Raw genomic sequence first — 23,868 nt, 5'->3', positions numbered from 1 at the left:
GAAGGGAAATCCGGGGTGGCGTGATGTGTAATCTACTCCTTTTGCTTATTGCACGGCTCATGTCGCTTTAGGTCCTGTTTATTTGGAGAGGACAAAAGACAGAGATAGAGAGAGAACTGAAAGAGCAGAAAAGTATGCAAAATAAATGTATGTAAGTTACACCGAAACTAGTATCTTTTTTACATTCGCCTCCTGATGTTGATGTCTTCTACTTTTACTTTATGATGATGTCGTTTTTATTCTTTATTTTTATGATTTAAAATAGACAACTAAAGCCAAAAAAGGTTCAAATGTCATCCTCCTCGCTATATCATTGGGCTTGTAGAGACAAACGTGGGCCAATGCTGCCCTGGTCGGTACACCCTTTCTCTTTTGGTAAAAAATAAATTAGTTTTATTATTTTACATTACAGTCCCATGTTAATATTAGTAGTAGCTCATAATTTAAGTAGATAAAGCATTTGAGAGGACTTTTTTTTTGGGAGGGGGGGGGGCTAATGGGCGGGCGATCGCCACGCCATCGATCCAGCCATCATATCCGCCCCCCTCCCCCTATACTCGATACATTCCTCCCTCCTCTCCCCCCTTTCTTCTCCCCTTCTTCTCTTCCTACTACAGTATACCACACAATTTTTTTTTAAAAAAACAAAGAGTTACAAAAATTTATGTATAGAAATACTATATACAAAAAATTTGAATCGGGTATGTAAACTTTTGACTTATAAACTTTGGGTCTATAAATTTTAGATGTATAAACTTTAGATGTATATAAATACTATATATAGAAAATATTTGAATTTAAATTCAAATTTGAATCGGATATAATTCAAATTTAAATTTGAATCGGGTATGTAAACTTTTGACTTATAAACTTTAGGTCTATAAACTTTAGGTGTATAAACTTTAGATGCATAAAAATACTATATATAGAAAATATTTGAATTCAAATTCAAATTTGAATCAGATATAATTCAAATTCAAATTTGAATCGGGTATGTAAACTTTTAACTTATAAACTTTGGATCTATAAACTTTAGGTCTATAAACTTTAGATGTACAGAAATACTATATATAAAAAATATTGAATTCAAATTCAAATTTGAATCGGATATATAAACTTTTGGTCTCTAACTTTATATGTGCAAACTTTGGGTCTCTAAACTTTAGATGTGTAAACTTGAGGTGTATAAACTTTAGGTACATAAATTTACTAAAATAGGAAAGTAATGCGGTGCCAAAAAAGGAAACCAGTAGAGGGAGGGAGGGGGGAGGGGAATTGATCGCTACCCCCGTCCCAGGCGATCGATCGCCGATTAGGATTTCCGCTTTTTTGGGACAGCATTTGAAGACACCTGCAAAGTGAAGATTACCAGATCACCTTTTGGCCCAGGAAGCATGCGGGTGAGACGGCAACTCGCTGTGTTCGGCCCGGTGTACATGTTGGGCCTACATTTCGGCCCTCAATTAAGGCAGGTCCGCAAGTGTAAGAAATCTTTGTAGCACTGCTAGCCCAATACCAAATTTTCGTTTTAAACATTTTTTTCTGTCAAAGCAAAAATGTTTATATATAAAAAGCTAAATATCTCTGAAATTTGTTTTCTTTCGACGCATTGGACATATCATGCAACTCAATCATACCCGACTGTACGTGTGTAAATGTTCGAGAAACTTGATTTAATTAGGTATCCCAAATATAAACCAATAATCAATATAACATACAACAGTTAACTAAAATAGGGGAGAACCCTGTAGTGCTAAACTTAACAACTTTCGTTGATATCCGCCTTACAAGAATCAATAATACTCGCATACTAGCTAATTAATCTTTTATCGATCAGAGCATCTATCAGTGTTCGTAGTATTAAATATTTAAATTTGATGATGAACTATAGGTCCGATCTTTCAATAGGCACTGATAACTCTCAATTTGGTGGAAACTTGATATACATGATCCGGTTTCCAATTGATGAGGACATCACTTTGTCGGATACGCTCATAACTTCACATGTTCCAATGATAATTCCAAGTCCAAGTCCAGTTCGGCCTTCGGAGACAGTACTGACTTCAAATGGACCTAGCGTCTTCATGCCAACTCCGATTTGGGTGATCTTGGACTTCGTGGAAAGCTTATCTCGCTACCTTTCAAACGCATCCAGTCTCATGTCCAATTCATCTCAAGTCAACGGGAATCGCCAAAATAAGACAGTGTTGTTGCTGAAACCGAACTTGGGCCTTGGGCCTTGTAATAGACTAGGCCCATCTCGGAAGTGCCTCCCTCCACCTCCACGAATTAGCACTTAACCCTAGCTTTGTTTTCCTCTACAAATAGCTTTGTACATCCTAAAAAATAATTGGGTTTTGTTTAGTTGAATTTTGCCAAGTGCCATTCACCTTGTCTCTAGTCCTCGCTCGATTAGTCGGCAACTATTGATTCAGAGCCCCCAATAGTTGGTGTGTTGATTTGCCGGGTCGATTAGATCTACCACTTCAATCGCAACTATTCCTTTGTGCTTAATTACCTATTCGCAATATTTAGATTGCATCTTATCTTGTTCTTGCAGTGTTCTCTCATTTGCATTGCAGGGATCATCAACCACTCGTCACGGTTGGTACGACATCGTTTGTGGTGTAGCGATTGCATGGCGTCCTGGACTTGTTCTGGTTGGTAGCCACGTCGCAAACGTCGCACTCGATCAAAGCGAGAGTTATCTCCTCACCAGAAGATCGGGCCACGAGAGAGAGCGTCATCAGTTGGTATCAGAGCTTCAGTTGCCTGGTGAGGATTTTAGTTTTGTAATTTTTTCCCATCATTCACTATACAGCCGCACCACTTTTTCCTTTACCAAACATTAGTTTTGAGCCTTGCAATTTTCATTCAATTTTGCTTTATTGAGTTTTGGTCCACTGTCGTGCGAGAAGGCTAATCTCTTTATGCGAATCAAATAACAAAAGTAAAAACAAAGTATATTGCAACTCAATTTACTGATGAATGATTAAGATATCAAAGTTGGTATTTTACAATTAAACTGAACTATAGGAGAAACTGCAATGGCAGAAGTAATCTAAGCTAAACCCAACACTAAATTAACGATGACTACTGAATATATAGGTTTTAGGGTCGACATTAGACCCCTGGACGCGTCCCTATTGAACTCTGACACAATACACGGCTCAACGGGCCCAAAGCCAGTGACGCAACATCTAGACAGAATTTGAACGCCTTCTTGTTTCAACTATTCCTGTCAACTTGGAAGGAATTTTGACGTGGACCAGATCCATTGGAAATGTGGTTCCGTTAGCTTTACATACGTATGTAGAACGTTGAAATCGAAGTCCAAATGCAATCTGACCGATGATTTTAGTGTGGGCTACTCATAGAGTCCAAGGTGAACTCGAAATTGATATATGAATTGGGCCTACATTTTGGCTTGAAGGCTCATGACAATCTTGTTCATCTCCTTGCCTCTTTTCAAGTGCTCTATGGTTCTTTCCATAGTTTCTAATCATAATTAAATTATTAGGTAGCAATATATCCTCAAAATCATATAAAGAAATACTTAGAAACAAACTCACTTGTAAATTTAATTGCCGGACGCGAACTCTAGTGATTGGATCTTGCATAGTAATTTGAGTATTATGTGTGTGCAAAGAAGAGCGATATGTTCTCATCAAAATTGCTAGCTTAAATATATGTAAAGACTAGAAAAAATATCCGTGCGTTGCAATGGGTGAAGTCTATTTTAATCTTACTATTGTTATATGGTTTAGTTATGATGAAATTCACTATGGGAGTTCGATTAGATATATATATTTTTAGAAAATCATGGGCTACAGTTAGGAGTCCGATCGTCTCAAGTTAGCATGCGAGTTTTTTTAAACAGATTTCTTATATGATTCATTCTGTATTACCAAAACTGAACGATCTTAAAAGCCGACTCAAATACAGATATATATTTCCAAAAGCAAACGAACTTAAAAACAGACTCATACACGGATAACGTACTAAAATACCGGCAAAACATCTTCAATTTTATAATAGTAGAGTAGTGGATTCAGTGTTTACTTAGTACTGTACCAATTAAACTAGTACACTTAGCATAGAGTTGACCATGAACAGAATCAATCTATATATCTTAGCGTATTAGTGTATGTTGCAGTGTAGCTAACAAACAGGCGGCATGGACGTGGTGCCATTCGCTCTGATCAGCTAGCGCATGTTTGCGTCGGCGATGACGAGAGGAACGATTCGATGCAGCAGCAAATGATTCTGGGTTTAGTCAAATAATTAATTAAATTCTGTTTCTGATGTTGCTGTATGGCCATGTGGATGCGTACATGGTCGGCATTACTATGATGTTATACAGATATAATTTTGACTTGTTTATTCCAGCTTCAACTCTTCGTTGTAAACTAATTAACCTAGAGATATAACTCATCGATCCCTTTCGTTTTGACAATAGAACACATTCATATATTGTCACTAATTTACCATCCTCATTGTGTGTGTGTGTGTCTATATATATATATATATATATATATATATATATATATATATATATATATATATATATATATATATATATATATATATATATATATATATATATATATATATATATATATATATATATATATATATATATATATATATATATATATATATATATATATATATATATATATATATATATATAACTGATCCAATAGATCAATTCATATTATATTTACTATCCATCCTCCCAATCAATATATATCCTCATAATCTCCCTCCCTTCTAGTAGGAGTTGTGCGGTGTGCAAGTTCAAGTGTAAGTTGTAGAGTCCACTATTATTCCGCATTTGAGCTAGCTAGTCAAACCCCTGGATCAGAGAACGATGGAGATGTATTTCCTTCAGCAACTGAAGAACACATTTACACTGGAACAAATATATAGCATGCAGGTAACAAAGATACTACCTTCATCTTAAAATGTACTAAAAATGCTTACATTTTGTGACGGAGGTAGTATATATATAGGACACATATATGAGGCAAATATACGATTTGACTCAAAAACTTCTAATTTTTTTCAACTTATGAGTATATATATACCTAGTTGTAAAAATTTGATTCATATCTATACCTAATAACAAAACAACTTAAGTTCAACTTTATTTCATAATCATTATTACGTGCCTAACTAGCTAATTATTATGTTTGATGGTACATATCTAAAATCAATATCTAAAATATTCAATTCAGTTTAAACTAGGTAAACAAGATAATGTTCATACCTAAAAATTTATAAAATTTGTCATACTCGTTTAAATTTAGGATCGGATATATGCGCTTATTTTAAACATATATTAGAGCCGGGCACCATCTCATGTAACGGTTAATTTATCGTTAAATATATTTGTTTCGATACATAATTAAAAACCATGCATGTATCGTTATCCGTCTTACCTTTTGGTGAACCCAAAAGGCCTAGTTTCCACTTACTGATCTGCACGATCATCTGGATATATATGCAGGCAAGCGCACTGCGCACATCAGTCAGCAGATAGCATATATACGTGATAGGAGCGGTGCATGAGTAGTGTGTTCAGTGGAGTGGTAGTGATCTAGTCAAAATTAAGAACACAATGCTGATCGATGACTGCTCGAACTAGCAACTAGCTTAGGAACAAAACAAGTAAAGTGGATGCTCTTTTGGGTTTTTTCTCGTCTTCCGGAAATTGTTGGATTTGTTGCGTGCCTAACTTTAGTCATTTTCCCGTTTCCGCTCTCTCAACTTTGTGTGTGTGTCTGCTCCAACTAGTGGGAGTTGTTCTTTTCCATCTTTTCATGGCTATTTCTTAGAGCTTTGTAGTTCTAAAGGATTTTGTTTCATGCATATCTTTGGATGAAAAGACATGCTCGAAGGGAATTTATATTGAAAGCTTTCCAACAATGAAAGGATAGATGGTTCGGGAATATTCACCACAAGATAACCACAACATACCTTTTACACCAGTTCGTCTGGCTCTACCACATAATTCGGCAAACCCATGCAGCTACTGGATTCACAAAAGATATATCGTCTAGAAATTCACATTAATTAAATAGAGAATACATGACCAAGTCAACATATATACAATCTTTAATTCCTAGGTGCAGCCTAAACTACCTTCAACTAGATGATCTGTAAGTGTTGCGCTATCCTAAATGCAAGTTCTCCATTTGGCTTGTAAAACAAGACTATACCAAGTTTGGACGGTGGATATGCTTAAAAGAAGAGGATGCCAAACCCGTAAATGTGCCCACTCTCAGTCGGATAGCACCGGGGACAACAATAAACCTACTAGCGAAATACAAATATTTACAGAGGATATGGATGACGATATGTCAATAGATGCAGTTTCACCTAACAACAATAGGAAACCTGTGACACCGTATAGAGGAGTGGTGGCAACAAATTCTCTCTATGCCACGGACGCCGAAGATGTCACTCAAATCCCTTCTCATTCTCATTGTATAGGAACTTTTGCGTGAGCACAACACACAGATTTTTCGACACATGGCGTCAACCACTGCCACCATAATAGCTAAAACTAAAGAAGAGGCGGCAAGGAAAGTGAGAGCAGCAAAGCTTCGAGAGATACCCACACCGGGAGATCTAACAAAGATCTTTTTCGCGGGCACGAGATCTTCCCCCATGCCATTTAAATACTTTTAACGTTAAAAAAAATAATCCTCTCTATTAATGTAGAACGGCAAAGCTTTTGCCGGTGTTAAAAACATAATATTGGCATGACATCAACCTTGGAGAGATGCCATGCGAGATTTGGAGTGCTGCTTAGAGAGAGGAGATATGAGTTGTCCATGTACTTATATTATCGATAGAATTAACTATTCCTATTATGTAACGGTACGAGTTCTCTACGAAATCAAATAATATAATTAATTGTATAATTAACAAATTAATGAAATATTATACAAGTTTGTCTATAAATTATCTAAATAATGTGACATGGAAAACTTATACAGTCAACTGTTATTTAAATAACTAGTCTTATATATACGCATATATTATAATTTGTCTCTCGCACTACTATGCAAATTTTTTTCACATACAGGTGTATGGCTTGCCTCTAACAAAATACCTATCAAAACCATTTTTCATAAGCAAGTGCTTAAGACACATGCAAGTAGAAGATATGTTTTTGGCAGAAAAGAAATGATTCTCATAGATGTCGATTGGTGATATGGGCCCGGGGGAATCAGGGCCATAGGGAGGAGGCTGCCCCACATAGCCACATGGCCCTCCCCCCGAGGGGGGTCGGGCAAGAGGCGGGGTAGCGGCCGCCCTCTATGTGCCCGGGGGCCGGGCTACCCTGACCCCCTCAACACGGTGCCGCGTTAGACGGGCGCTCCCAGTGCCCACCTAACCGCATTTAAGACGGTTTGAGCAAGCGCACCATGCTGCATTAAATGCGGCACGTGGTGCACTTGACTGATCTGTGACCAGTCGAATGACCGATGTAGCCGGGGTAGTGCGCTTGCGCACTGGCTCCATGTCAGGCGGCGTGCCGTCTGACACCCCCTGTCACGTTGTGATGATGAGAGGCTAACTGCCGGAGACGGTTTGCCTAACCCAGTCAGGGTAGGGTTTCCATTTCCCAGCGTAACTGAGGACCCAAAAGTCTTCATTCATTAAATGCCGAATGACGGGATGGCCCGCACACCCTAACTACATAGGACATTTACTTGTCTTATGCTCCCTCCTTCTCAAAATAAATATAACTTGTATGTGATATGACATATCTTTAGTACTACAAATTTGAATGTCTCTATCTAGATCGTAGTTGTAGGATGTATTACATTCACTGTTAGTTTTGTTATATTCTAGGACGGGGAGTACAATACAAGAATTTTTAAAGGGTGCTATCCGTATTGTGGAGCCCACTAGTAGGATCTTATTATGGATTAATTTAATATTGACCAAAAATGCCATATCAATCACAATCCACTGTTGTAGGTGCTATATATATACTCCATGTGTAGATATGTACTCCTGTTCGGCTCATTGCATATGGTTGGCTACCTACCGATCGACAACCGAAAGACTTGCTACAGTATAGCTAGCAAAAGCTATGTAGGAGGTTAGGAACATGCATCTAGCAAGCTAGCTAGCTATAGCCCTCGCAGCAGTTGAATTGTATGCGCAGATGCAATGGCCAATGTTCCGAATCCATCCAGATGCTTCATCCGTTTTTAGACAAGATTTGACAGACACATGATACGTGCGTTTCCAAATTAAAGAAGTGCGCATGGCATATATTCTGAGATATCTCAAAGGAGTGCTTCAGATATGTAAAGCTCAACACATTCTGAACACCATGCATCCATTTTCTTTTTTATATATGCATGATGATATTTTACTACTACCTCTGTCCCATAAAAATTACATTTCTAGCTAATTTAGGATAAAATAGTAGGATTAGAAAATGACCACAATAACCTTATTTAATGAACCCACTGCATGCATACATTCCATATATACAAATGATTAAAATGAAGTTTGAGAGAATTAACCCATATAATTAGTATACTTAATAAAATTACAAGCATTAGCAGTCCAAATTATGTGGGATGGAAGGAAACTTATATAGATGAATCAATTGGTTGGACCCCACATGGCTAGAAATACAATTTTTGTGGGATAAAGCCTTAGAGCTAGAAAAGCAATTTTTATGGGACGGAGGGAGCAGTAGTTTAGTTCTCCATCCATCCATTGGTAAATATACGTAAACATCAAACTAAATTTCTTGCTTGAATATATATGGTAGAAGATTACATGCACTTAATTACTAATTAGCATCGCGTCCCTGAATTACATATAATGCATATATACTTCAGATAGTGAGCACGCATGCGTGCAATATATATGTGCTTATTATAATTAAGGCCTATAACTATATATGTTGCGTAAATTAAGTAGGCCATGTACACACACTCATGCATGTGTTATTCCGATTCAGATCATACATGGGATAATTAATGCTGACTGCTAGCTAGCTAGCTTGCTAGTTCGATCCATGGATTAGCATGCCGTCGCTGTTGGATCGATCGGTGTAGCTTAATTAGTTAATTAATTACTAATTATTTATTATTCGTTGTTTTGGGTGATTGACTGGCCCTTGAGAGCCTCAAGCTGTGCCTTGCCCTTGGGGCCATTCTTCCTGACGTACACCCTGTACTCGTCGAAGGTCATCGGACGGTAGTAGAGCGACGGCCGCTCCGGCGTCACCAGCTCCGGCGCCGGCGCCACCGGGACGTCGCCTCTCGGGTTGTAGAAGAGTGCGAGCGAGATGCGCTCCTCCTCGGCGTTCACGATCACGCGGTGCTCCACGCTCTTGTACATCGAGTTGCTCAAGATCTGTACGTCGTCCGTCCATGAATTCCATCCATGCACAGTACAAGAAGATATTAGTTCCTGAGAAATTAAAATAGAAGAACAGCTTGAAACATTATTGATGCAACTAGCTAGCTAGCTAGAGTACTATAGCAACGCAAGCTGTATATATGTGTGTATTTTGTACGTAGCTAGCTAGCTAGCCAGATACATACGACCATATTCATGCTTATGCTCATATATCAATGCACATGCATCATGGAATATTGATATATACTCGTATATGGATTCGTTGGCCATGCATTGAGTGCAGTTGGGTACTTGGGCGGTTCGTGGTATGATTCGCCGTAACATGCACATGTCTGTCCGAGGTAGAGAGTAGTAAGCTTCAAACCGACGCACAGAAAACTCGTATGCATTTATGGAGCTAGCGATCGATCACAATCCGCGCATTTTCTGCATGGTTGGGGCTCATCACCGTCCATGCATGTGTGCTCTCATGCCGCGTAACCTGCGCGAAAGATCGCCGCATAGATCGATCGAGCTAGCCGGCCGCCACTAGCTAGTCAACTCTAATTTATTCCTGATCATCATTTGACTCGAACTTAACTAATTAATCATGAGTAATTCTTAATCCCAGGTCATGGAAAAGCCACGATAGTGATTATTGCTCTTTGATTAATTAATTATATAAGTCCTACATATATGTGTACCTCAATCTGGTCGCCGACGTTGACGATGAAGGCGTCGGGGAGGGGCTGCACGGTGACCCAGTGGCCGTCACGGCGGCGTACCTGGAGGCCGCGAACGTGGTCGTCGGCGAGGAGGACGGTGAGGATGCCGGGATCGGAGTGGGCGGAGAGGCCCAGCGTGAGGTCCGGCTGCGGGCACCGCGGGTAGTAGTTGGCGCGCAGGCCCGCGCCGCAGTCCGCCCCACCGAACGCCTCCTGGAACCGCGTCTCGTCCAGCCCCAGGCTCGCTGACAGCAACCTCATCAGCCGCTCGCACAGCTTGATCACCTCTCTCCCGTACTCCTCGGACACCTCCCTGCACGCAGTAATAATTAGTTGATTAATAAGCTGCTTAGGTTAATTTCAGTTGGCATACTTATAATGCGCTAAACCTAATATGGCACGTACTACGTACTCAGTAGACACGACTACCAATATAATATAATCTTTTAGTTTGTCCATAAATATAAAAGTTTTATCATCCTAAGACATATATAGCTACTTAGTTTATTTTTCCCCTATGAACTTTTGCACTAGTTTATTTATTCATATCACATTTTATACTATAGTTTGTTCTTTCGTTACTCGTTTATGTGTTTTTTCTTTAAAAAAATATTATCCATTATATTTATGAACGGAGGTAGTAAGTTGAGAAGATAATAAAAAAATATGAGGCAACATCTACATAATGGTTGTGCGACGGTTCTATATTGTGGTTGTACAACCATAGCAGCTGCAGCTGCCATCAATATAGATCTTCTTTATATTTTTACTGTATCAGTGGGCTGCAAATTAGCGATATTGAACATATCCATAAACTACAAGGAAGAAAGAAAAGGTGGTAGTGGATATGTTGAGAAGAAATGTATAAAATAATAATTGTGATTGTGAACGTTTAGCTGATAATATATGTTGTGGAGAAAATAAAAGAAAGTCGTCACCCTATTAATTGAACTATCTCTAAACCACACAAAATGGAAAGTGACTATAGTACTAGAAATTTTACAGTGCCCGCCCTAGTAAGCTGGGAAATTTTGTTTTAGCGGTGAAGTGAGACTGGGCCGGTCAAGAGTGAGGACTAGGACATTTTACATATGTACAGTGGATGCATTCTTGTGTCTTGCATGCTTTGGACTAGTATGCATCACACTCTTGCTAGCTGGATGGAACTTTTGCATGAAAGCACCCTTCACCTACTTTTCGTTGCATGCACGTGTTGGATTTCATGAACTGAGAAATTAAGGTGAGTCAGATGAACGTACCCCTGTCCCTTTTCTACAACAATTTTCATGCTGCTAATAAGTTTTAGATCGGCCTACTCTACCTATATGTATGTATTACGTCTACCCATGCCAAACACAGTCAAGACACACCTATATAAATAGCAAGTACTGCATCTTCTACTACAGTGCAAGTAGAGAAAAAGGTACAACAATCATAGAACGAAAAGGAAATCAACGGATGCTCCAGGCAGTTAAGTTACTCTGTTCATGACAATCAGTACACTGTTCTCAGGTAAAAGCTGACCGAATGGATGTTGATTTATGTATGCAGTACGATAGTAAATTAAATATGTACTGTACCGTTAGTTTTTTAGCGTGTGAACTGTTCAATTTTGTCATATTTTTAATTAATGAATGCCATGCTTCTAATTAATTTTGGCGTGTGGAGTAGTACTTATTATTAGTACATCACTAATCAAAGATGCCATTATTAATGTTCTAATAGATAAATAAATGAATAATATCTAAACCCTAATGAAACTAAAGGTATGTTTGGTTTGTCGAAAAAAAAGTGACGGAATTTTGGCCAAACAAGCTCCTATATATATATATATATATATCATCACGACCACACCGGTATAAAAAGTTGATAGGGTTGATCTGGTAAGATTTATTAGCAAAAAATAAATGTGCCCTAAATTTTGTTAGAATCAGTGTATAATGAACGTATACACAGAACATATATATATGGAGCAAAATGAACGTTCTCGCCTTACCAAACAATTTAAATTACGGCAGGCCGTACACTAATTTAAATAATTCTGAGATGCACATTATGGAAATTTATAAATTCAGTGTAACAGTCAAATATATATGCACGATTTGATCAGTACTCCCACCCTTTTGAAAAAGAAATTCGACGTACCAAGAACGCACAAGAACCTCTGCAGGTAAAACATGCATGCACATGGGCAAAGCTAAATGAGAAATATCTCTCGAAGGAAAAAAGGCGAATATGCAGGTACAGTACTTGCAAAGAGATCGAGGTGATCTAAGCTAGTGCTTACTTGCAGATGCCGGGATTGGCCGGCCAGTATTTGGCCGGGCTCTTGGCGGCGTCCGGCGAGAGGACGAGGAAGTAGTAGTCTCCCCAGTCGAGGATGGCGCCCTTCTCGACGCCAAGCCGGCTGCCGTACCCCTCGTACGTCCGCGGCGAGTTGGCGTACTTCTGCTTCTCCTGGAGCGGCAGGCGGAAGAAGCCGTGCCACGCCTCCCGCGCCGCGCGCATCAGCTCCGGCCGCACCCCGTGGTTTACCACCTGGAAGAAGCCCCAGCCCCGGCACGCCGCCGCCACGGCCTCCGCGAGCTGGCCGCCCTCGTCGTCGCCGCCGTTGCCGAGGTCGACCACCGGAATGCTGGCGCCGGAGGACGCGTCGTCCGCCTCGGGGGCGGGGCGGTCGCACGGTGGTTTGACGTAGCAGCGCGGGATGGCCTCCAGGCCGCTATCGGCGAGCGCCTGCACGCGGACCACGGGCTCCGGCCACTCCTGCATGCAGTCCGCCATTGCAAGCAAAAGCTAGCTGGCCTATGCAACAGTAAAGAGAACACAAGATAAGCAAACGTGTGCTTACTACGAAGAAGGCGGCCGGCCCTGCCGGCCGCCGCGCGTACACATGCACATGCATGCACGACGCGCGCGCTCCGGTGCGCTCCGCGCCTCAAAAACACGGGAACGTGAAATCGATCGGGAACGCGGAGATCTAGCACGAGATGGCCGGGCGGGATTAATGGCAGAGTACGACGACTCGTCCAAGCATGGACGCGCGCGCACATCGGCACACGCCGTCACGCCCCACGCTAGTGTACGTACTATACCAGTGTTCACCCATCAATTAGGCGCTATTGAACCACGCGGGCGCACGTACGAGAACACGAGCAGCACGCACGCACAAGACAAGAGCTATAGCTAGAACATACACGTACTACGTTTGCAGCGCGCACAGAGTATAAATGGAGGAAATGAATTAAACATAAACATACGTGCTGGGAGAGATAACCCGGGGAGTGTACTGTGTACTGCTCACTGAGCTAGCTCTCTGGCTGGGTTCGGAGTATGCCTCAGCTCTTCCTCCTTGCCTTGTTGGAGTTGGAGACTTTGTTGCAGAGATGGGGGTATATATAGAGCCAGATAAGGTCGGGGAGACCAAGAGAGAGAGGAGATATACAAAAAGGGTCAAGTGAATTAATTCTATTTGGAAGGTCGTTGATGTTGTTGCTTAGCTTAATTTTGTCTCTTCCAGAGGACAATAACAATTCGTCATTCAGATGGTCGATCGATCTGGGGTTTGGCCGTGGGCAGGATACCATGCTGGGCCATACAAAAGCTAGTAGTACGTGTAGCTACTGAATTAAAACAAAACGTGTTTTTTGGTGAGATAAATCGATCGGGATCTTTTGTGTGTGTGCTTTGACGCTGAACAGTGGGGAGACAGCGAAGCTGGACTGGGCTGTGAGACGTACTGGCACTACCACGAAGAAGAGCCGTCTCTCTCCGGCGCTCGAGAATTCCACGAATCGATGGATCGGATGTGGCGAGCACATACGGATACTACAACATGAGTGAATTGGGGTTAGTGGGAAGGTCCACCGTCCACGGGAGCTGTGTAGTGGTCAGATGTTGTTTTACAGGTCGGGGCATCATGAAGCGATTGATTTGATATACGTGCTCCTATCATTTTTCAGCTACTCCCTCCATCCCATTTTAAATGCAACCATAAGTTTCTATACCCAACTTTAATTGTTCGTCTTATTTAAATTTTTTTAATTAATATTTTTGTTATTATGAGATGATAAAACATGAATAGTACTTTATACGTGACTTATGTTTTTAAATTTTTTTAAAAGTTTCAAATAAGACGGATGATCAAAGTTAGGCACGGAAACTCAGTAGCTTACTATAGTTCCTTAAAAAAAAAATTCCCAGCTCAAATCATAGGCCGTGTTTAGTTTTTAGCCAAAAATTTTTTAAGTATACATGCACACGTTTAAAGTATTAAACGTAGACTAATAACAAAACAAATTACAGATTCCATCTGTAAACTGCGAGATAAATTTATTAAGCCTAATTAATCCGTTATTAAGAAATTTTTACTATAGCATCACATTGTTAAATCATAGCGTAATTAGCTCAAAAGATTTGTCTCACAATTTACATGCAAACTGTGCAATTGGTTTTTTTCGTCCACATTTAATGCTCTATGCATGTGTCTAAATATTTGATGTGATATTTTTAGCCAATTTTTTTTTATCTAAACACACCCATAGTGTCGTGCGAGGCAAACATTTCTGCCGCCATCTTTTTATTAGTTTAAGAAGTGAAGTCAAACGGTGTAGCAATTAATTAGTTTCCTGATGAATATGTGCACGATGCACAGGACTGCGTTGAATATATGTACGCGTTTTTGGTTTTAAAGAGTCGTGTCGCACAATTATTCAGCACAAACAACATTTTCAAAGTCTATATATATGGATAAAACCATGTAGTAATCTATGCTTGTGGCCGGTGGCCGGCGGCCGGCAGGAATTGGAAAATATTTTGTGTTTCTAAATAAAGAGAGAATGGTAACACAAAAAATGCATGGAGTAAAATTAACAACTTCGATAAAACTACACATTAAGTGACAATATCATAAAACTACTAATATATCACAATCTACATATTTAAGCGTAAATATTCCATTGAAAAATAAACCCTAAATAGTGTACTCCATCTATCCCAAAATATACGTATTTCTAGAGTTCAAATTATCCTAAAATATACATATCTCATTGTTGACGGACTATACCCGCCTATGTTATTTGTAGAGTATAGGAATAGTTGATATAATGGTATACGCGAGATTGAGGTAAAGAGATGAGAGACGGCGATTTTTATGCAGATTCGGACCCTTTAACCCTTTAACTAACAGGTAATAGCCTTACTCCTGTTGACCGAATCCGATGTTGCCTTTATATATCAATATCGCATGAGCACAATATTTGGGACAACCTAATATAGTCTTTGTCGGTTTAGCGGCATGGAGCTCTCACATGTAATCGACGGCTAGCGTAGTCAGCTTCCACGAATATGAACTCGGCGATATTTGGAGGCAGCGCTAGGTTCCTCTTGTCGGTATCTGTGGCTCCATAGTGGGTTTGTCTAGGCTTTCCCTCGCATATGTTGTTGGCCTGTCTTGATCTGTCCTAGCCTATATATCCGCTCTCCTCCTAAGGAGTCTTGTATTTATACTCTCAGATGTCCCTTGTCCAAGTAGATCTAGGGAACCAAATATGGATACGATCCAAATAGTCCTTGTCTTGCTCAAGTAGGAGTTTGCTTCTCTTTCCTTATCTGAAACACTTTCCGTATATGTGGCTTGATTCCGTATAAGACTTCATATACGGTAGGTTCTGTCGAGCCTAATACAGGTATGTTATGTAGGTCTTATCCATGGCACTGACACTCTAAACCTCCCCCCATCTCAACCAATCAAACCATCTCATGTTTAATTTCTCGACTAATCACAATCTTCTACTATTTAATTTAATTATTTTCTTTATTTTTAAAATACTTTTAAAAAATACTTACATTTGAGGACGGAGGGAGTGGACATCAAATTAACCGTGGAGACTTCCACAAAGCCATTATAAGTATTTAAGAGTAGTTTCCTAGTGCTTCTTTTCTAATGGAACATTTCAGGCAAATTCTAAATTTTGACATTGATAAGCGACCAGTTCTTAAAACTGCCATCAATGAACACAAGTTCAATAAAATACCATTGTACAAGCATTCTTTTCTTTTTGCAACTACCATCCATAGATCTTTGTTAGGTCGTCTAAGAGGATCGTTTTACCCCTAGAATTTGGTAAATTCCATAATAATAAATTCCCAAATTACCCTTAAGAATATCATAAATAATTGAATAGCAAAAATATGTGCATATTTTCATATGGAGATTCTACATAATTATCTTAATGGAGGCCTTTAAAAGGGCAAAAAGATCTTTTGGGGAGACATAACGTAGATCTATGGATGAAAACCTAAAGGTAGTGCCAAAAGGGGATAACAACACTTGTATGGTAATATTTTGTAGAACTTGCATTCGTCTAAGACAATTTGTAGAATCATTTATTTGTTGGTAGCAATGTGTAGAATTTCTTAACATTTAATCATGTAGTTCCATAAAATTGGTACTATATTTGTGGTCATACACTCACTTCAAGTATATCTAGAGTTTTCTGATATATTTGAAGCAAGATGTGTAGTATTATGATAATATAATTTATCTTTGTTGTTTTCATGATAATTTTATAAAAAAATATCTTAAGTTTTGTAACATATACTAAAAAAATAAGGGGAATAAATTTTAAGAAAAGTTGCATTATGCTCACTCTCGATGTATCCAAATCACCATATTTACCTGTGAAAAATATATACTCAACTGTGAAGCTCATGTGTGGCATGCATCTGGCAATAGGGGGACCCAATTTGAAAAAAAAATATCAACTAATTTACTATAGTTATGAGTAAATTTCGGAAAGTTTGTACTGTTTACCCTTTTATTAGATATTATCCATGTGATTTGGGAAGATAAGGACTTGGATATGAAAGATCAGTAGTAATGCAAGTGTTGGCTGGTTTGTGGCAAGATTTGACCCTAAATAGTTAGGACTAAGGAGGTGTGCGAATTGATGGATGATAAAGGATTGAGGGGTAAGTCACACACTGTATCAACAGAATGAGGGAGCTCGACATGTTATCTCAGTCGTGGAGTTCAGAACTGTGTGTTCGGAACCCTGGTTCCCAACACTAAGTGCCCGCACAGAAAACGGAGTAGCGATTAGAGGGTGATTAATTAAGTATTTGCTTTTTTTCAAAAATAGATTAATTTAATTTTTTTAAAGCAACTTTCGTATAGAAACTTTTTGTAAAAAATGGACCGTTTAGCAGTTTAAAAAGCGTGCGCGCGGAAAACGAGGAAGATGGGTTGGGAAGAGGGGCTACCAAACGCATGTGGATTGTACACATGTGTGTGTGTGTTTTCAATTAGGGAATGCATGCACGCCTGATATTTTGAAAGTAGTTCATCTTGATTCGCTTTTAGCATAAGGTATTATTCGTCCTTTTGTTGTAGAAAGATCAAAATATTGCAACAAGACAAGGTCATTGTAGAACAATTGTTGTGGATGGGGCGCGCGGACCATTGTCTAGGTCACCATCATTGTTTAGATTGTATTTGTGCTAGTATGGTGGAAATTTACATAGACTCAATGCTCCTTTAGTCTCGGACCATGCTTGGGTCTGCCCATGGCTATGAATGCAGAGTACTCCTTAAACTATCTCATTAATTTAGGGGCATTTCTTCATTTCTTTTGAACTAACGGATTATGGATTATTGTGGGAACATTTTTCATATTCCTAAATTATACTCCATCCTTTCCATATCGCATATCGTAAGGTGTTTTAGTTTTATCAGAAGTTAAACTTTTTAAAAGATAATTAACATATAATATCAAATAAATACACTATCAAGACATCTTTAATAGTATATTTAAAACTAATCAGATAATGTATATGTTGCTTTTTTATATAAATATGGTCAAAGATAAAAAAATAATTCTGAAAAAAAAAACAAAACACTTTACACTATAAAATGGTGGGAGTACAATGTATGCGAAGACTTTCTTCACCGATATTTCTTAGAAAAAAATGTTAAAATTAACTTGTCCAAGTTTTAATATTTAATTCATTTGTTCGTGTCCTCGATATTTTTCATCAATTCACAGTTTCATCTATAATCTACTAGAACACTTTAAAATCGGGCTAGTCGTCGCACATGCCCTATATTGGGACATCACGTACATGGTTTCCTAATAAGGGTGGTTTTATGAAATAAGTATTTTTCTAGTTTTAATTAGGATTTTAAAACTTGCTAGAAATAATATACGTCCTCGATAGAGATATTACTCTCTTGGTGATAAATAAATGTTCTGACTTTTCTCCCTTCAAACTTTTAAAACTCTAATCACTAAAAATTTAAAAATTAAAACAATTAATTTGAAAACATAAACACGGCATACATAGATATGTCTTGACAAATAATGTGATTTTATTACACCATATACTACTGTTTATCAGATTTGGTAAACTTGTTTTAATAAAAGAAATTGTGATCAGTCACACTCTGAAGACGAAAGTCAAATGACGTACATTTACTCTGAAGAAAAGAGTAAACGTTTCTGTGCAAAGAACATACTCCAGGTGTCTGATTCACTTGTGTGTCACAGTGTCAGTGTGTGTGATTGATTGCCCATTGATGCATGGTCATGCCAGTAAACATTGTCATTGTTACACAGCAGTAGTACGTTTTAGTCCTACTCCCTCCCATCACAAATATGACTCTTAAGATAATAATCAGTTTTGACAATTAATTTATATTTGAATGAGTTTAATTAATAAATTTAATAACTACATGATAAATCTATATATTGTTTTCTTTGTTTTGAATAAACTAGGGTATTTGAGAAATATTGTTAATTTTTAGATAAATATTGTTCTAAACGTTAGATATTTTATAGCCGGAGGAGCACTTGCTGAGGATATGCATGCGGCGCCCTTAATCTAAGCCCATTTGCTACCTCCAATCTGTTAAAATGATGATTAGCTAGTTCGGCTCGTGTCGTGTTCTTTGTCGGTCGTCGTCTATATCACATCCCCGCATGGGACAAGTGAAAGTTACATTAATTAATTGATGTGGTGTAGCTTTCCGTCGCTGATGGTGATGTGTACATGTGTGGTAGGGAGCTTAATTTGGACAGCCAACTGCAAGTGCCAAGTGCCGACTTATATTATATGGTGGTCACTGCATGGGGCAACTTCATATGCATGCATGATGCATGGCCGCAATGAGGTGTGGGCTCTTAATGAACGATGATGAGAAGGACAAAAGGTTTGGGGGATAAAGCGTGAAACAGAAAAGCAGCGGCAGGCAATGTGTGAGGCAGGCAGCAGCTGGAGAAGAATGCTTGTCGTACTTTTGGTACGTACGAGTGTATTGTTGTGTTTAGTGGCAGATCTATAAATTTTTGGGCCAATTGCATATTTGCCACTGATTTGAATCGGTATTGTGAATTTGCCATTATAAAAAACGTAATTGCATGCTTGCCATAAAAAACGATTGGAACCCATGATACTTGCCATTAGATTCACGGCTGGGAATAACACCGTTAAAAGATGGGTTCTCACAAAAAATAGGACAAGGATGCCCCTCCCTGCTGCTGCCGTCTCTGGGCGCCCGCCATTGTTGCTGCTCTTGCTGCAGCCCTACCACCTTGCTGGCTTGCTGCTGCTATCGTAGGGAGTTGTTGCAGCTGCTGCTCTCGCTGCAGGCCTGTAGTGAGCTGCTGCTGCCGCGTGCTCGTGCTGCAGCCGCGAGCGTTGCTGCTTCCGTTGCAACGTGCTGCTGCTGCTATTGCGGCGGCTGCCGTCGACTTCCTCGCACCTCCGGCAAGATTACCCAAAAAAGGTGAGATTTTCCCTACCCCGTTGCCCGTCGTCGCAAGGACTCCAACCACCGCCGACATGCACGCTGGTCGCCGTCCGCTGTCCGCCTGGCCACATGTCCTCCCGTCGTCCGCCGACACGCCGCCCGTCAGCGCGCCCTCCCATCGATTGTCCATCCCCATTCGCCCACATGCCTGCAAGTGAGAGGGCGGCGAGCCAGCGAGGATCTTTTCCGGTTAGGGGCAAGATGGTCTTGTCATGCTTCTTATCTTTTAAGTTAGTTTTATGAATTATTTTTGGCCTTTTAATTGTACCAATTCAGGTGGCGATGGCAAACGAAAGTAACGGGAACTAACTTTGGTGGCTAATTTGCAGTTTGGGTATTTATAATGGCTTTTCCGAGTTAGGGGTTGAAATCAGTGGCATATTTGCAATTATCCCTAAATTTTTCTAACCTGAGCAAATCTAATAATAGAGAAAAACTACAATTAAATTCATACAAACACGTGCACGATTTAGCATAGATCGAATTCTAATTTATGAAGAAGATAACAAATGTGCGAAATTATATCGATGAAATGAAACTCGTTAATTGTTAATGTTGAATACTTCCTCCATTCCACATCCACCCAAAATCCATTATATTATGGGACGGAGGGAGTACTAGACATTATATGTACTTATAGCTAGTCATTTTGCTAGTAAATGTGCTGATCCACTGATCTCACATCCATTAGAACTACTTCATAGTACGGCTACATCCTGCGGAGCCCGGGCACCTGCCGAGGCTAGCTAGCCGGGCCCTGGCTCCGCCGCTAAATTGTGTTCCTACGAAGAAAGATTGTTGCATAGTGGCATACCATCGAATAGATCTTGGCAATCCTACGGTCGGAAATCAATCTCGTGGTGATATCCATTGGACACTCAGACCAAAGGCTACTAACTTAAGGATTGTGCTACTTTGTATTTGCGGTAAGCACGATTCCGATCCGAACTGTCGAACGATGTATTTCGTATAAATTTTTTTTATACATAAGTTTCTTTATAAAATAAATAAATCTATCTTTTAAGCTAATATTTAATTAATCACTAGATAATGATCGCCTCCTTTTGCGTGTCCAGGTCAGCCAAACCTATTGAGCAAGTCGAACGCCGCCTAAGCTGGTCTCGCTTACTTTGTTTTTTTTTGGTAAGGTTGCTACTTGATATTAAAAATATGTGTAATTGGCTGGAGAATACCGCAAGAACGTGTCAATATTGAAGGACACTTAAAAAAAATATGTGATTGATTGAAGAAAATGAAGATATTATTGTATCGTTTTGGGTAAAAAGGGGGGAGAATTTAAAAAGGAGAGTAAACTACAGTTTGTGTCACCTTTTATTGTCAAAGTTTCGCTTTGGATCAACCTTAAACCAATCTTTTTACTTTAGACCGGATAACTTTGTTATTTTTTTCAGTTTGGATCATCTAACTCTCTTTACTATTCACACATACCCTTTATTCTGGTGAAGATATGGCCTGCATATTGACAGGAAGTTTACTAGTGTATCAAAACCGATTTGATTGAGGATGCTGATGAATGTTGAAGTTGTTTGGAGTGGTCCAAACCAAAAACAAAATTACAAAGTTATCCAATCCAAAGTGAAAAGATTGATTCAAGGGTGATCCAAAGTGAAAATTGGACGATAAAATATAGTCCAAATTACATTTCACTCTAAATAAAGTAATATTGCCTCTGGTGCCAGTTGCATCTACCCCGTTTGAGTCTGGTTTGAATTGGACCTAGCCACACTATCTCCCCTGGATCCGCATCCAAAGTGCTAAGCCTAGCTATAGGAGGTGACAACGGCGGTTTCGATGGTACTGAGCACAATCGACAGTGCAAGAGGGTGGATTCAAGTACACGAGTTTAATAAAAAGCATCGATTGAGCCATTGTGGAGTGAAGGTGAATGGATCTTCTTCCTCATAGATTGTGCATCGCCTCGCTGGTGAGCTGCGCTTGGGAAATGAGGGTTAGATGCGGCTCACACTATCGGTAATCTTGTTGTTTCAAAATTTCTCTTTCCCTTTTTCTTAGAAATAATAAAATAATGTCTCGATTACAATTTTTTTTCTTCGGTAGTGAACGGTTTTACTGTATCTAACTAGTTATATAAATTTTGAATTTTTTGTATTAAATTTTACTACAAATTGTAGGGCCCATTTGATTTGGAGGAAAAATATAGAAATTTTAGAGGATTTTAATCATATAGGAAAATTTCCTATGAAGCCATTTAAAACAAAGGATTGAACCATATCCAATCCTTTAATATTCATATGGAATAGACTGTCCTATAGAAATTTTAGAGGAAATTTAGCAAGAACTTCAACCAATTCCTGCATCTATCTCTTATTCAATTCTTGTGTTTTTTCAACGGTTCAATCAAACGGTTATTCTTGTGTTTTTCTGCGTTCTACAATCTTCTATTTTACATCTATATTCTCATCAAAATCATCCTACGTTTTCTCAATAATCATATGATTTAAAGGGGCGTAGCCAGCGACCGTCGTCCTGGCCTACCACGTTTCGACTGCGTGTCCCCCATCAATCAATACGTAAATGTAGTATTCGGATAGACACCCGCCCGGGCAAAAACACCGCCCGGCCGCTTGCACATCGCACAGGGGAGGATCAGGCCGGCCCGGCCGTGCCGCCACATGGTGTCCAATCGAAACCGCTCGTTGTCGGCATGCATGCCCACGGGTTAACCTCCACCACGGCTTTCCACCACGGAGTACGCCTTCGTTTTATCACGTCACATCCGGAGGCCGTCAGACGTCCGCCTCCGCCGCAGCTCGACCAGAGCGAAACGCGCCGAAACGTAATCAGATATAATATTCCCCCCGGTACTAGTACCGATCGAGCGAAACGCCGAAACGTGTATTAGATATTCGCTGCGCCCCGTGGCTTTGGCTTTGGCTTTGGCCTTTTTGGCTTCACGGGTGGTGCAGAGCACACCGAGGGGCAGCAGGGTGTGCGGCGGCACGGCGCGATTGCGGCGCAGCCAGCCGCGGGTGGGAACGGAAATGCGCACGAGCGCGATATCTGCCGACAGGTATAGTATGCTAGTACTCCTAGCTGCGTGCAACGGACAGATTTGACGGCCCGCCGCATGGACGGCTGTCGATCTCTCGGCCTCCTCTCCTCGCGTGTCGGTCTCGGCGCCACCCGCTTCCGCGCTTGCGTTGTTGGGCCACGGCCGAGGCCCCGGTCGTGCTACGTGCACGTCGCGGGCTCCCGCTTTCCCGCTGATGATTCGACCGTGACATCGGCCCGCGCTGCTCGGCGGAGTGGAGTGCAGTGGAGTGACTGTGACAGTGGCCCGCGTGTGGGACTGTGGGTTCGTCGTGATGGGGGCTGACCGTGCCACTGCTACAGCCTACAGCGACCGAATTGACGGCTTCGCGGCCGCTTTTCTGACGACGGCGTATGTGCTGCGCGGGCATTCCACGATACTTGGCATGGGATGCGGTGCGACTGTGCAATTAGGCGGCGGAACCAGCGCCACAAGGCAATGCAGGCAGTTGATTTGATTTCGCTTTTGTTTGGGAGAAGCGAAAACGAAGACACGTTATGCCCTGGTGGAAAGGAAGGGCCACCCGCGCACGAGGATTTTGCGTTTTTATTCCGGCGGATGGAGCAGCAAGAGATCGAATTGGGAATTTGGGATCGATGCGTCATCACCTGTTGCTAGGTTTGACCGTGGGGTTTAGAGGGTGCCTATTAAAATAATAGAGCCGTGTTCGTCCTGGTTTAATCTTGTTCCCTGAATTTGGCAGCATTAACCTTATCTTAATTATGCTCCACGGTTGATGCGCCCGGTGGTGCTCTCCAGCAGTGATGCATTTCTGATGATGTAGCATTACCACGGGAAAAATTCCGGCGCGTGGTTGAATTCGAGCGGCATCGATCTCAGACTTCTTGATTACGAAAGCATCGCGGGTCAGAACAACT

At 40.4% G+C, this 23,868-nt stretch overlaps 1 protein-coding gene across 2 annotated transcripts; it reads right to left on the bottom strand.

Moving 5' to 3' along the window:
- Positions 1-8,768: 8,768 nt before the first annotated feature.
- Positions 8,769-13,483, bottom strand: LOC4327401 (jasmonate-induced oxygenase 2). 2 transcript variants are annotated; one of them, XM_015769372.3, is made up of 4 exons: positions 13,370-13,483; positions 12,397-12,914; positions 10,089-10,422; positions 8,769-9,399 (listed from the first exon to the last, which is right to left on the bottom strand). In XM_015769372.3, exons 2-4 carry the CDS (start codon positions 12,891-12,893, stop codon positions 9,130-9,132), a joined length of 1,101 nt encoding a protein of 366 aa, XP_015624858.1. In that variant the 5' UTR covers positions 12,894-12,914; positions 13,370-13,483; the 3' UTR covers positions 8,769-9,129. The 2 variants fall into 2 exon arrangements, with proteins under 2 accessions (XP_015624858.1, XP_015624866.1); XM_015769380.3 differs by having other exon boundaries at positions 12,397-12,909; positions 13,370-13,480.
- Positions 13,484-23,868: the final 10,385 nt, after the last annotated feature.

Source organism: Oryza sativa, chromosome 1 (genome assembly GCF_034140825.1).
Source record: "Oryza sativa Japonica Group chromosome 1, ASM3414082v1".
In the NCBI taxonomy this organism is placed as follows: domain Eukaryota; kingdom Viridiplantae; phylum Streptophyta; class Magnoliopsida; order Poales; family Poaceae; genus Oryza; species Oryza sativa.
Note: the sequence above shows the minus strand (reverse complement) of the source record. Positions and strands in the feature narration are given on the sequence as shown.